The following is a 16,283-nucleotide window of genomic DNA, read 5'->3' on the forward strand; positions in this document are numbered from 1 at the left end:
GGAAAATGAAGCACTGAAATATGGAGGAATAGGGGTGAGGGAAGAGATGTCGAGGACTTTCAACAAGGTATGGAAAGGTGAAGGGTGGTCGGAGGAGTGGAAGACAGGGCTGGTAGTACCCTTGATTAACAAAGGAGAAGGCAAAAATGTGGAGGTATCACACTTATGTCCGTGGGATATAAAATGTATGCGGAAGTACTTAGAAGGATGTTGGAAAGACCGGTAGAAGAGAAGGGAACTATACCACACAAACAAACGGGTTTTAGAAAAGGGATGGGAACCATAGACTACGTCAACGTGCTCAACTATCTAGTCAATAGGAACCTAGGGCGGAAGAAAGGGAAGCTAGAAGCATTGTTCATATACTTTAAGGCAGCATTTGACTCAGTTAACAGGAGGATCTTATGGGCAGCCATGAAAGAAAGAGGAGTAGACGCAGGTTTAATAGAGAGGATAAAAGGAATATTTGTGGATAATAAGATAAGGGTGAAGATTGGGGATAAGAAAGGTAAGAAATTCTGGACAGGAAGGGGGCTTAGGCAAGGGTGTCCTTTGAGCCCACTTCTGTTTACTATTATTTTCGCAGATTTAGAGGAGAAGTTGAAGATGAAACGGAAATCTGGGACAACATTAGGAACGGGCAAACCGTATTCACTAACATATGCAGATGATGTAGTGCTACTAGCGGATGATGAAAGAGATATGAATTTGTACATGAGAGCGTTCGAAGAATATGTAAGAGAAAAGGATTTAAAAATAAATGTGAACAAGACCAAGATCATGTGATTCAGAAATAAAAGGGATAGATTAGAGTTCGAATGCAAGATAAACGGTGTGGTGGTAGAGTTGGTTGATAAGTTTTGCTACTTAGGATTTTAGTTCGAAACGAGATGGCGAAGCGAGTTGCAGATGAGAAAGAGATTGGAATACGCGAGTAAAGTAATGGGACAGTTATGGGGTATAGGAAAAAGAAGGTTCAAGAATGACTGTAAGATGAGAGCGTGGATGTTTGGTGTATTATTATGGTCCGTGTTAAACTATGGTGTGGAAATCTGGGAATGGAAAGAACATAAGAAAATAGGAAGTTGTAATGAGCGATTTTTGAGATGGGTTTTGGGGATTGAGCTGGAGTTGCCCAGGTTATATGTTAAGGGAAGAAATAGCACGAGAAAAAATGATCGCGAGGCAAGTGAAAAGAGTCTGGAAATTCGAAGAGAAACTAAGAAGGGGAGAGGGAAGCGTAATTGCACAAGCGTGTTCCCACGAGGTCATGGATAAAGAGAGGAGGAGTAACGTGGGGCGTTCTAAACTGGAGGAGGAGAAATATGAAATGAGGCTTGCTTGTGGTATACATTAGAAGAGTAAATAGTGGGAGAAAATAGAGGAAGAGATGAAGGCAAGGTAAGGTGAGGAAAGACGGGAAAAAATCGCAGACTTAAGGTACAATAACTGGTATAGACTGAGTAAGGGGCAGGGGGAAATAAAATACCTGAAAAAGACTAAAAAGGAGAGCAAATGGAATAGAGTAGTGAGATTCAGAATGGGAGAGGATATAAGAGCATGCAGGTATTGGATGAATGAAGAAGACAATATTTGTAGAGTATGTATGTATGAGTAGGAAACATGGTTGAATGTGTTAGAGAGGTGTAAAGGGCACGAAGGGGAAGGGAAGAGTACAGAAGAGAGAATTAAATGGATTCTGAATGAAAATGGTCTACGTTATGAAAGAAATTTTTTGAAGTTATATATTTATATATAAATTTTCTATTCTGCAATTCTGACATTTAAGAATACCTTCAATTTTTATGAATTCGTCATCTTAACCAAATTCTGACACAAGAAAAATTCAAACGAATTGAGTTTTGGAAAAAATAAAAACTCTAAACAGTTTTCATTTTCATCTTTTAGAAAAATCATTGAATCTGAATAATTTTTCAGCAAAAATAAAAAAATATTTAGTAAGGATTGCATAAAAAATAAGTCTGCTTGGCTTGAACCTTCAACTATTTGTTTGAAACTTTTGTTATTTTATTGGAATTTTATTTTTGAAAATTTAACTATTTTGTTGAAAATTCGCCTTTTTGGTTGATTTCAACTGTTTTTAACTTAAAGTAAAAAAATGTATTATTTGAATTTTAGCTGTTACACTTTTTGTTGTTGTCAACAAAAGTATGACGACTAAAAGTCTTTAAAAGACAAATCGGCGGCAATTTTGGAGTTCTCATCATAGATACGAAATTCTAAAGCTTTCGAAACCCATTTAACAGAAATGAATGGATTTTTGTTTTCTGAGATAAATTTTGAAAATTAAAATTTCCAAATAGGCGATTTTACACAATGATAAAATTTTCTTCCGAATTTTTCTAAACACTAATGATAGAAGATGAAATTTCAAGGGTAAATTATTTTTTAATATTAGAAAATAATTCTGTTTTTAAAATTTTGCTACCACTAAAAGTTGTACACATTTCCACACTTTCAAAGAAATGCGAAAAATGAAATTATGGCAAAAAAATTGGAATATCTTGAAATACGAAATGCTTACATTGTCAGTACAAGTAAAAAAAAAAAATTCGGTATGGAAAATGAAATTTTTATGAGAAATTAAGATAATTTAGGTTATATTTTAAAATAGCATTTTCAAGGATTGAGTTTCCTGGTAAAAATGAAAATGATTTTATTTTGGGAACAGATAATTTTAAGAGCAATATCTTGAAAGCGATGTTTTTTAATTTTGCAAGATTAATTGTAGTTGTTAAAAAAATCGAGTTAGTCAGTTAACCTACATACAGATTGTATACAGATTGTAATTCTCGATTAGTTCAACCAAAAGTAAACTTTTTTTTCATTCAATTTTATTTATTAAAAAGGTGATTTTGTATACGTACAGGAGCTTAAGGGGATGGTAAAATGGATTTTTTTTATTGTAAAAGGAGACTGACTGCTCTGTTTTATTATTCATTGTTTAATGTTTATGAGACATAGAAGATTTTTATGGATAGTTAAATAAATTAATTTAATTAAAACGAATAAATTTTATACCTAAAATAAAGAGTAAGCAAACAAAAACAATAGACCCTATTCCCACATAAATATCCTTAGCCTGCAATAACCAGAAAAGCTGTAAAAAATATTCTTAAGCTTTAAGCGAAAGAACCAGAAAAAATTTAATACTGTGAATAATATAGCAAACACCTTAAAAAAGTTATTTGTTTAAAAATTTAAAAACAATGACAACATATATGTGGTCTATGTTTTTACATATTAACCAAAAAAGTTTTTCTCTCCTGCTTTGCGACCTCTTAGCATTATTTCATTTTTTGCAGGTCCTTCCGCTCAGAATTTTAGGCAGAGATTTTTTTTCGAGTTTGTATGTTAATCTTGGGCTAGGAATATTGACTTTTCAATGTGATCTATGTTTTTAAATGGGATGCAAAAAAAAATTTCTATGATGTTTTATTAGCTGACCGCAGTATTTAATTTTCTTCAGATCCTTCCGCTCAAACTTTAGGAAAAAGCTTTTTCTTAAAGTTCTAGCAAGAATCTTTGAAATGTTTACCAATCCCTTGAAAATTTATGCAATACCACCAAATCTTTATAAATAATCTGAAATCTTGTGAAATTCTTTAACGTATTTTTATATACAAAAAAATTATTCACATCCATAAAGATCTCCTGAAGTTCTTCGAAAATTCCTGAAATCTGTTACAATATGTCTGTATTTTGAGGCCTTTCATTTTTGCGTCTGGATTTGTTCTACCCCGCTTGAAACTTAATGTTTAAAACATAAAGCTCAATAATATGTTTTCGATGCATAGGTTTTGGCTAGATGTACAATTAATAATATCGATCTTTAAAATTTAGGTGACAAGAAAAAAAATAAATAAATTTAGGCTTTGCCATTAGTTTTATTGTAAATCTGTTAAAACCATTAGGTTTTCACAAAAACAATAGTTTTACTTGATGTAGACAATCGCCCTTGCTTTCTCTTTAATACCACCAATCGTTCGCTCAACAATTAATCACATTTCACTGTTTGCTATGAGATTTAAGTATTTCAAGTCAAGCGGGGTATTTTTAGTTCTGAAAGTAGCCGTTTCAATATCATGAGAAGTGGCAGTGAATGCGCATGTGCGCAGAGCAACTAAGAATCTATAATACTCCTAGAATATTTATGGGCTTATAATCGTGATCCATTTATGCCCATTCGCTGTCACCACCTCAATTTATGGCCACTTCAACTTAAACTTAAATGTCAGATGTGATAAACTGATAAACCATAACTTTTTGACATGAAATATCATGGACACCAAGGAGGTAAACATCTTTTCATCCCTCCACCCATTCCACCTCGGCCACCCGTTCTACCCATTCCACCCCGTCCACCTATTCCTCCTCGTCCACCCATTCCACCCCGTCCACTCATTCCGCTCCGTCCACCCATTCCACCCCGTCCACCCATTCCAACCTGTCTATCAGTTCCAATCTGTCTACCCGTTTCAATCTGTCTACCCGTTCCAATCTGCCTACCCGTTTCAATCTGTCTACCCGTTCCAACCTGTCTACCCGTTTCAACCTGTCTACCCGTTTCAATCTGTCTACCCGTTTCAACCTGTCTACCCGTTCCATTCTGCCTACCCGTTTCAATTTGTTTACCCGTTCCAACCTGTTTACCCGTTTCAACCTGTCTACCCGTTTCAATCTGTCTACCTGTTCCAACCTGTCTATCCGTTTCAACCTGTCTACCCGTTTCAATCTGTCTACCCGTTTCAACCTGTCTACCCGTTCCAATCTGCCTACCCGTTTCAATCTGTCTACCCGTTCCAATCTGTCTACCCGTTTCAATCTGTCTACCCGTTCCATTCTGTCTACCCGTTTCAACCTGTCTACCCGGTTCAATTTGTCTACCCGTTCCAACTTTTCTACCCGTTTCAATCTGTCTACCCGTTCCAACTTGTCTATCCGTTTCAACCTGTCTACCCGTTCCAACCCGTCTACCCTTTCCACTCCCTTCAATAGTTTCACCCCTTTCACCGTTTTCACTTTTTGCATCATTTTCACCCCTTTCACTTGATCTGCCTTGACTTTCAGAACTTCGTCCGTGCATATTTTGATTGCGTTCAATTGCCCTTTCTACTTGTTCCCTAGTGCAGTAGCTGCCAGGTTGTCCAGCGTCTGTTTCTGTACTATTATCCTCCTTCAGAGTTTCTTTCGTGACAATTTGATGTTCCCTATTATATAATGGATAAACTATCCTTTTTCCTAGGATTAATGCGACGAAAAATCTGCCCAGCTCGAATAGACAGCCTGGCTCTGGAAGAGGACGAAGGTCGTGCTCTTCGTCTTTATAGTAAAGACGAGAGCTCGGAGTGTAACGGCGTCGTACTAGCGAGACAGGGTGCAACCGTTCAGGCTCTGAGCGCACAAGCTCTGACCGTGCGGGCTCGGCCCGCGCAGGCTCTGACCGTTCAGGCTCTGACCGTACATGCTCTGACCGTTCAGGCACCGAGCTGCTTACCGGCTGTCCGCTAGATTCTGTAAGAAGAATTATAAATAGATGAGCGTTAATATTCATTTCTATATTGTACACCAAGAACTTTTCTTGTTACGGCTGAGCGTGAGTTTCAAGAACGCGGCGCAAACGTTTCGCAGCCGAGTTATTGGAAAACCGCGAGACCGCAAAAAGACTTTGTTTTCTCAGTACAGATGATATTTTATGTAATTAGAGTATGCTTTCCGAGTTCCACATGAAATTAAATCTCAGAAATGTGTGGGGTGACAAAGACCTACTTTTCTGTTCTAGAAAACGTCGAGGTAACGAGGAAACCATACTCCTGTTAAATAAGAATTTGAATTAGAACGGCTATAATAGCGAATCTAAAATTATCCAAATAAACGAAGCTTACAATGAAACAACTATTCCATTGGACCTTTTATTTTTTGGAAAAATTATGTCATCCCTTATCATCGATTTATAAAACAGAAATGTCTATTATATGATCTTAGCTTCTTTGAGACATAAAAGTAAGAATATGTAAACAAAGAAATGATATTTACTAAAATTTATTTATAATTTTAAAAAGTTAGTTTTGCTATATGAAGGAATAATATAATTATTACTAGCAATAATTACTATGAAAGTAAAAAAATCAAAGGTCGCCTTTTTGAGTTTCTTAAAAGAATTTTAAAGAGAGTAGATCAGTTAAATTTGCGATGCGAAATGAAAATTTATAACTAAAAATTATGAATCCTCAACTCAGAAGATTACTTTTCGCAAAAATAACGACTTTTCAACAAGAAAATATCATTTCTGAACTAAAAACTGAATAGTTACATTTTTACCTAAAGAATTAAAGCTAAAAAAACGGAATTTTCAACAAAATAGTTAAATTCTCGACCAAAGAGTTGATTTGTCAACCAACATGAACAATCTTAAACATAAAATTAATTTTTATTCAAAAATTTTATAATTAAACCCAAAAGATGATTTTTCAGTCAACAAAATAATTCTCTAAAAATGGAATAGTTGTACTATTTTCAACGAAGCAACTGAATTTATGAAAAAAATTACTTCTCAACAAAATAGTTATATGGTGAACTAAATAATAAAATTTTCAACTAAATACTGGATGGTTTTAAAAAACAGGATAAATTTAAAACAAAAATATAATAATAGACTTTTTAACCAAAAGTAGTGGAATTTTTTTTATCAGGTTCTAACAATTTAGTTCGTATTTAAGCGAAGAAAAGAAAAAAGGGATGCAGGGTGAATTTGTTGAATACGGGAAAAAAACCCAGGTCGTCGATCAATCTCTCTAGCAATCATCGCAGACGAAAAGCTTCACAAAATCATCATGTGTCATCAATCACATAAAAATATTTTATGGAAAAATTAAGAAGGGTTTGTCTATCATAATTACATAATACAAAGAAATCTTTCCAGTAGGAAGAAGTTAGAAGATCTTTTTTCAGAAAAATAGAATTTTTAAATTAAATAATAATAATAAATTCAAAATTTTCAATTTTTTTCTCTGTTTTAAACAAATTCCTGTTTTTATTTTGTTTTGACTTAAGGTAAACTAAGTTAATAGAACCCAGTAAGCAAATACAACTATTGCTGTTCAAAACTCAATTTTGATTGTTTGTTAAAGAGTTTCCCATTATACTTTTGGTTTGGAATTCATTTCGTTTGGTTAAAAATTTGACTCTTTGTTTAACAATTTTATTCTTCTGTTATAAATGCAAGAATTTTGTCAAAAAATATTCTTTCATGATGAAAATTTATATTCTTTGGTTAAAAATTGAAATATTTGGTTTAAATTCATCTTTTTTAGTTGAAAATTCAAGTAATGGTTAGAAATTCATTTATTTTGTTAAAAATTCATCTTCTTGGTAGGAAATTAATCTTTCTCGTTAAAAGTCAGATATTTTGTCAGAAAGTGTTGGTTAAAACTGTAACTGTTTGGTTATGAATTAATCTGTTTTGATAGATGATTCATTTATTACGTTAACAATTGAACTATTTGATCGTAAATAAATTTTAAAATGATTATTTTCTGGTTTGAAATTCAATTTTTTCGTAGAAAATTCGTCTTCTTTGCTTGAAAAATCAACAATTTTATAGAAAATTGGACTTTTTTAGTTGGAAGATCATCAATTTGGTAAAAAATTCAACTTTTTCGATAAAAATTTATCTTTTGAAGTTTAAAATTGAACTTCTTGGTTAAAAGTTGAACCACTTTCTGCAAAATTAATTTTTTCAGTTGAATATCGTAATTTATAATAAATTAAATATTATTTGAAAATTGATCTATTGTATTTAAGACTCTTTTTTTGTCAAAAATTTAATTTTTGGTCAAAAACTTATCTTTTCAATTTTTGTTTAAAAGTTTAGCCTCTTTTAGTTAAAAATGCAAATATTTTAATAAAATTAATTTTTTTCAGTTAAAAAATCTGACTGGTTGTTTAAAAATTAATCTCTTTTGGTTTTGGATTCATCTGTTATTTTTAAATTCACCCATTTTTATTCGTAAATTAATTTTTTCGTTGAAAGTTAATATTTTCGGGTTGACAATGCAATTGTTTTAAAAAAAATTGAAGATTTTATTCTGGGAAAACCAACAGTTTATTGAACGATCGCCAGTAAAAAATTCAAATACTCGGTTGAAAATTCATGTATTTCGCTGCAAAATCGTATTTTTTGGTAGAAAATTATTCTTTTTGGTTAACAAATTAATTAATTAATTTTTTTAAATTAATGTTTTGAGTTTGAAAGTTCAACTGGTTTGAAATTTTTATTTGGCTCGAAGAATCAAAAATTTTGTAGAAAATTGAAGTATTTGGTGAAAATCTAATTTTGCTGAAAGTTCAAAATTCAACTATTTTGTCAGCAATTCGTCCTTTTGATTAAAAATTAATTTCTGATCTGAAATTCAACTTTTTCCTGTTTTGTTAAAAATTTATTCTGTATAGCTTTAAAATTCAACTAATTGATAAAAAATTAACGTTATTTTGTTGAAAAGTCGTTTAATTAAGTTGAAAGTTAAACTTGTTTAGAGAAATTTCATCTTTTCTTGTTAATAGCGAAACTATTTAGTTGCAAATAAATATTTTTTCATTTCAATTTTGCAAAAAAATAGTTAAATCTTCAACTAAATAGTAGAATTTTTAACCAAAAGAGACCAATTCTGAACTGATCGGGCTCTAAACTTTATTCAGGAGCTCAATTTATGATGGTAAAATCATTTTTTGTTTAAACAATGATTGTGATGTTTTTTATAATTGCGCCGCAATCACGTCATCTTTCTTCAACTGCTTGGACCAGATTTGAAGTGAAAGATTTACTTATTATTTGAAGAACCTTAAATATTATTTGCTAGATTTTAAGATAAGTTGAAAGCACATTAATTACGTAAAGTTGGTGGAGGGGATTTAACCATTTTTAGATTGACTTATGTGGGGGGGGGGGTCGCGGTAACCAGTAAGATTAGTAATTACATTCAATGTTATAATCATAAATTTAAGAAATAATGATGAGCATATGTAAGATACAGCGAGATTCCCCCCCCCTCCAACCAACAATATCTTCCTCAGATTTTGTAAATTTAGAAAATGAACAAACATTTGAATATAAATTATGTAAATTAAATAAAAGTGGAAATTTAATCAAATTAGCTTGAGAAAATAAAGTGTATTTCCTGTTATAAACATAGAATTTTATAATTTCTTTAGAGCCCACAAAGTTTGATTTAAAATATTATTAGTTAGTCTATAATAAATGATTAAAATTTCTATTTATTTATCACAGGCTTCATTGTATTTTTCCTTTTTCTTTCGTCTTGTTATACAATAATCTGTTTCGACTCAAACCTAAATTTATTTGTTAAAGATTTGCATTTTCGGATTGAAAATGCAACTGCTTTGTAAAAAATTCAACTATTACGTAGAAAATACAACTATTCCATTATTAGGCAAAAAAGCAACACTTTGGTAAAAATTAATCTGTTTTGTTAAAGATTCAACAACTTTGGTTGAAGTTGTACTAGTTTTTTAAAAATCGATATTTCTTGTTGAAGACTCATAATTTTATTGAGTGGGACGATGGTCGTGGGGGCTAAAGCGTAGGCTTTGGACCCACTCCTTCGGCTTGCGGGTTCGATTCCCGCCTCGCACTCTGGAAGAGTCTCGGTGGCCCATGCGGTGAACACTAGCCTAGCAAGGGAGTTGTTCATCTCCGGAGAGTCGTGGGACGGTACCTCTAGAGAAAAAGGTTTTCTCTAAGTACTTAAGGCTGTTGCTCTTGGTGGTTCGGAACCCACCTTAAACTGCAGGTCCCCCTTCCACCACCAAGTAAGTGTGTGGAGGGTGTTTAAAGGAATAAAGAAGGTGTAAGAAAAATGTAAACCCTTAGGGGACACATTAGAAGCTTCCACTGACTCATAATTTTATTTAAAAACTTATCTCTTTGGTTGAAAATTTGAGTAATATGTTGAAAATTTGTTGTTTAATCTTGTTGTTGAAAAGGATATTTTTTTACTGAAAATTTACCTATTTCATTTTTGTTCGAAAATTTTCCAATTTTTACTTAAATATTAATTTTTACTTAATAATTCATGTTTAGTTGCAAAATAGTATTTTTTTGATCGACGATTCAACCACTTTCTCGAAAACTTTGATTGCAAATTTCACTGGTTTTTTGAAAGTGTCTTCTTTTTTAGCTTAATTTTCTAAAATTCACACATAGCAGATGAATTTTTAACCAAGAAAGATGACCTTTGTATCATTAAAGGATGACTTTTCAATCCAAAAAGGCGAAGTTTTGACAAAAAGTTTAAATTTTCGATAAAAAAGGTTACTTTAAGAAAATATTCGAATTTTCAACGAAATAATTCAACTTTTAAGAAAAAGACGAACTTTTAACAAAATAGTTTAATTTTCGTCCAAAAAATATTACTTTAAGAAAATAGTTAAACTTTCAACTAAATACTTGAATTTCAAAGAAAAATGACTAATTTTGATTAAAACAGTTGAATTCTCGACAAAAGAAGATAGCTTTTAAAAAATTTACTGGAATTTTTTTAACCAAATAGTTAAACCTTTAACAAAAGACACTAATTGTCAACAAAGCAGTCGAATTTTCGAATAAAAAAAACGTTTACTTTAAGAAAATATTTTTGTATTTTCAACCAAGAAAGATGACTTTTCTGTCATTAAAGCATAATTTTTCAATCCCGAAGAACGAATTTTTGTACTAAGAAGATTAACTTTTAACCAGAAGGGAAATTTTTAACAAAATACATGGATTTTTAAACAGATAGTTGCATTTTCAACTAAAAAAGATAGACTTTCAATAAAATATGGAATAGCTATATTTTTACCTATTACAAACTAATTCTGAACCAAAATAGAAAGAAATAACCTCTCGAATTGAATTAAATAAGACGAATTTTTAACATAATATATAAATCCCCAACTAAAATGGAAATGATGAATTTTTAAGGAACAAGATTAATTTTAATCAAAATGAAGTAATTTTCAACAAATATATAAATTTTGAAATTATATGCTCTTTGTAAAAGAGAAAGAGAGAGAGACATAGCGTCATTTAGCCGGCAGGAAGCAAAATTATTTATCTTAAAAGGATAAACAAGTCTGATCTCTAAACCTTCTTTAAAAGGCACAAATTTTGCGTTTTAATCGTAAAAAATGCTATCAGAAATAATAAAATCAATTTTTCGTTAAAATTTTGCCAGGTGAGAAAAAAACGAAAGGACATGAATTGTTACTCTAAGCAAGATCTAGAAATTTTTTGCTTATCATTTTTCTTATGGAAAACGCTGGTTTCCTTTTAATCGTAAAAAGCAAAAATAAAATCCAGCTTTTGTAAAACCATTGCAAGATTCGAAAAAAATAAATAGATAAAACTTGATCCTTTTAAAGTGAACTAGAAATTTGTTACAAATAATTTTTTGATAGGACCCGTAGCTTTTGTTTTACGAGTGAAAATTAACATTAAATAAAATTTAAATTTTGTTGAAAAAAGAGTACAAGATGAAAATGATTTTACAAAATAAACAAATTTTATTTTTGTAAAAAAGACGCTACGTATAATAAAATATTTAAGAGCACAATTTTTTGCCGGAATTATATCTGAAAAATTGCTTTTGAGTTTTCTTTTCAGGACACATGTGTTCAAAATGTTTTTGTTAAAGGAGCTTTAGCAAAAGAGAATTCACAATCACGGAAAATACACTTGTAGATGGTTTGACCGTTTATTTTAAATTCCTATGCAAAAATGTTGGGGAAGTACAATGACTGAGCACGCAGCGCTAAATTCAAAACTGCAAATTTGTCACAAATAATTGTTTGATAGGAAGCATAGCTATTGGTTTGATCCTAAAAATAACAGTTTAGTTGCTCACTATAAAAATTTGACAAATTTGTTACGAATTATTTTTAGAAGAGACGTGTAGTTTTTGTTTTAATCCTGAAAAATAAAAAACAAACTAAAATTATATCTAAATTTTTTTTACGTTTTCCCTACGAGCCAGGTGATGAGAATGTATCCCTTAAAGGAGCTTTAATAAAAGAGAATTCACAACCCCCACAAATACATTTGTCGATGATTTAATCCTTTATTTTACAAATCATATCCAAAAATGAAGGTGAGGTATAATGACACCAAGTGACTCTTGGTTTCAGTTCTCTCCGAAGTTCTAACCGAAGTATGGTGGGACTGACGTTAAGACTAGACTCTCGACCCTCGGCGACTAACTTACTTAATTTGGACATAATTTTGACTCGTAAAATAAATTTCTCGCATAAAAGTGGTTGTTAGGAGTGTACTTTAAATAATTATAAAAATGATAGATTTGATATCAAGTTATTATCTACTTACCAACAGAATCAGGAAAAACGGCAAAAGCAATGAAAATAGTTCCAGCAAGGATCTTCATTATTCTAAAGGCTGGTTACTACCAAATCACTAGAATATTTTCTATAAGATGCTTCTAAAGCTTATATACTAATCGTTTTCCCATTCGTCATTATAAATTTTATCAAATATTTGTAAAAGATCGATTGGAGTGGGAAACTTTTTTTTTCTGATACTTGTATTTCATAAATTTGTTTACGCATGCTAAGACGTCTGAAAGTATAAATAATAGTGTTCTGTATCAGTTGGAGTGACAAAAATGACACTTTTAATGTAATCGTATGATTTATACAATGTTAGAAGGTGATAATATGATACGAAATACGGAAAAACTCTATAATGCAATCGGAAAGATACTAACTACGTAGGTTTCAAATTTCATATAAAATTAAAACATCACGTGCAAATTTCTATTAGATACGAAACATAGAAAAACTATATAAGTTCGGATTCAGGCTTTGAAAAAGTACAAGAATTTACAACCAATTATGCTGTTAATTCCACTTTTTTCATTTGGATATTCACAATTTAAACTATTCAACAATTAGTTTAATTTTCTACCAAATTGTTAAAAATTAATTTTTAATCATACAGAAGACTGTTGCATTTTTAACCAAAAAAGATTGAATTTCTACAGAAGGAGATAAATTTTCGAACTGAAAAAAGGCAAATGTTTAATAAAATATGTAGCTGAATTTTCAAACAAAAATTTTATTTTTTGTTTTTAACGAAAAATAAATTTTGTTTTATAACAAAAAGACGACTTCTTAATGAAAGATGTAATTCTTTTGCCAAATGATTAAATTTTTATCCCAGAAGATTAATTTTCTTCTTGAAATGATCGATTTTGATTTAAAATAGAATGGTTCAATTTTCAACTAATAAGCATTGTTTAAAAAAATAAATATTGTGTAATATATTTAAGTTATTGAACAATCGATTAAATTTTTAACAAAATAATTTAACTTATGATAAAATAGTTTAATTTTCTACCAAATTGTTAAATGCTTCAGCAAAAAAAAATTAATGCTCTACAAAATAGTTTAATTTCTTGAATCTCAAAACAAAATAGAAAAATTTTTAAACAAAAAGTTGTATTTTAAACTATAAAAATCGTTTTTTACAGAAAAAGACGATTTTTCTTTTTTCATTATATATTAAAATTTTTAACCCAGAGAATTATTTTCATAAAAAATGGAATAGTTGAATTTCAAGGTGCAAAATGTATGTTTTTAACAAAAAAAAAAACAAAAAACAGAATATTCAACGAAATAGTTAAATTTTTGAACCAAGAAAATTAATTATTAGTTAATTTGCAGTCGACACAGATTCATTTTAAAACCAAATTAGATGAATGTTTTATAAAATAGTTGAATTTTTACAACAATATTTTCATTTTTAATAAAAAGTAGTTAAATATAACCAAAAACGACGAAATCTCAACAAATTACAAAATTAACAAATAAAACAAACAAAACAGTTTTTACAAAACAGATTTTACAAAATGCATAAAATTACAACCAAATAATTGAATTTTCAACTGAAAAATCGATGTTTAATCAAAAATGGATTAGTTAATTGTATTGTTAAAAATGACTGATTTTCAACAAACTGAAAAAAATATTTCAATACTATTCAATACTATTTATTAATTAGTTCAAATTAAAAAAAGGTTGAATTTTTTATCCAATTGTTTTAATGCAAAATTTGAGTTGCTATCCGAAATAAAATTTGGATTTAAATATTTAATATGCACAAAAGAAAAAAGATTTTAATCGAATTAGTTAATTTTTGTTTTAAAAAGATTGATTTATTATTATTATTTCATGAATGTGTGAATATCAAATTCAATATTTATATTACTAAGTACTACTAATATAATTAGGTTTATTACGAGTAATGTTATTTTAAATGTCAATAGAGTTAAAAAAATTAATAATGATAGTTAAAACAAATCAAATATAAATATATGATTATGTCAGCTTTAAATTTTTTTCTGTGTATTATTTATTATTGGTTCAGGTGTCGCGGAGCATGACTTTTAAATAATGATTATTATCGTCTGTAAATATTCACTTAACCTTTTATAAAAATTATCAAATATTCTTCTTATTGAAAAAATTAACGGTTTCGCTTTCTCTTGAAGATTCATTTTTGTAAATGAAGATTCATCATTTTACAGGAAAATCTCCTCCCTCTGAATGAAAATTTAACTATTTAGCAGAGAAAAATTTTTTTAGTTACAAATATGATTCTTTACTGAAAACATAAATATTCCATTTTTTGTTGAAAATTAATAGTTTAAATAGGAAATTGATTTTTTCTGTTCGAAAATTCATTTATGTTGTTGATCATTTATCTTTCTGTCAAAAAATAATCTTCTTGGTTAAAAAGTCAACTTTTTGTTTGAAAATTTGACTCTTTGGTTGAATGTTGACATTCTTGCTGAAAAATTAATTTCTTTGATGGAATCTATTGTGCACTTAATGTGGGATAGCTTAATGGAAACACTCTATACAGCAGAACGTAACACAAGAACAAATAACCTATTCACTTTAACCTCCATTTATTTTAATTAAATACGAGTTTGTTAATAATAATAGTGGAACTTATGGGACGTCTAAATAATTATTTACGATATCACCCAGGTGATATAGTTTTAAAATGCAAAATAATGTTTTTAATTTTATGCGATAACAAATTTTCATGACATTTATTTAATTTATATATTAATGTTTGTCTATATGCAAAGACAGAACATCTTGTAATCAACTATGTTCTTCACGATGAGAGATATCTAAAAATAATCGAAGTATGGAAAAAAATTAAATAATAATAAAAAGTGTATTTAAAGAAAATGTATTCAAATTAAAGTTTGAAAAAAATACATTTTAAAGATTCTTCTTTGTAAATGACCCCGTTGTGGTTACTTCTTTGAATTCGAAAATTTTTTGCTTAGTAACTTATTTATTTCTGTCTAGTTAGATAGATATATCGATAGGTAAACATTATATTTTGGCCTGTTGACTTTAAGAAATTAACTTGCTCAAATTTCCATTTATACAAAAATTGCTTAAAGCTAACTATTAAGAACTAACATCCTTCCACACCTTATCTACAATACCGCCTGCTCTTATAGCCTTGCCTTTTTTGTTTCGTCTCGCCTCGCCTCAAACGCATGTCCCTACTTTCTCACTTTATCTCGCATTGCCAAACTCTTTCTCCACGGTTAATACCTAATATTTATATAGTATTCACAATATTTTCATTTTGCATATACCTACCTCCTTTCCTATTTTCAAATCTTTTCCTTTTCATTTATCTTCTTCTCCGTCTCACTCGACACTCCTTTCATTCAAGCTACTGCCCTTTTGTCGCCCCTTTCTTTTATCAGTAACTCCACGCTATTCCCACCTCTTTCCACCTCCTCAAACTCCTCGAACCAGTGTTCCGTTCTTGCAATGCCCTTTCCGCACAATACGCACATCCTATTCTCACTGTAAAGCTCTTTCGCTCCATGACGTTCTTCTTAATCATCTCATATACCTTTCCTCGTTCCTCGTGCACTCTTCTCACTACATCCATCTACAGTCCATTTGTTCTAAAATACCTTTCTTTTTTAACCTTTATTTCCCTAACCCCCCTCCTGTTGTCTTTCGTTCATGAACACTCCTTAACCAGCTTACATACCCCCTCTTCCAAAAATGTCTTCTCACATTTTGTACGCTCGACTTCCACTTCACATATCATTCCTGTATTCTGTTTAACTCTTCTCTTTATTTTCATTCCCCCACCCCGCACTCCATCCAATAAGATAATTATCACTAGTAACTCGAACATTATCATTCTC

General features: G+C 30.3%; 1 protein-coding gene across 1 annotated transcript; it reads right to left on the bottom strand.

Moving 5' to 3' along the window:
• Positions 1–4,300: 4,300 nt before the first annotated feature.
• LOC117170021 (uncharacterized PE-PGRS family protein PE_PGRS54-like) lies at positions 4,301–16,018 on the bottom strand. The gene is made up of 2 exons (XM_033356536.1): positions 15,877–16,018; positions 4,301–5,535 (listed from the first exon to the last, which is right to left on the bottom strand). The coding sequence occupies exons 1-2, from the start codon at positions 16,016–16,018 to the stop codon at positions 4,301–4,303; spliced, it is 1,377 nt and encodes a 458-aa protein (XP_033212427.1).
• Positions 16,019–16,283: the final 265 nt, after the last annotated feature.

This window comes from Belonocnema kinseyi, chromosome 3 (genome assembly GCF_010883055.1).
Source record: "Belonocnema kinseyi isolate 2016_QV_RU_SX_M_011 chromosome 3, B_treatae_v1, whole genome shotgun sequence".
Classification (NCBI taxonomy): Eukaryota; Metazoa; Arthropoda; class Insecta; order Hymenoptera; family Cynipidae; genus Belonocnema; species Belonocnema kinseyi.

Excerpts from the sequence above, each read along its gene's own strand:
- LOC117170021 (XM_033356536.1), bottom strand. The coding sequence starts at position 16,018 with ATGGATGTAGTGAGAAGAGTGCACGAGGAACGAGGAAAGGTATATGAG. Across the intron at positions 5,536-15,876 it reads ATTGCAAGAACGGAACACTG|AATCTAGCGGACAGCCGGTA; the intron begins GTTCGAGGAGTT and ends TTCTTCTTACAG.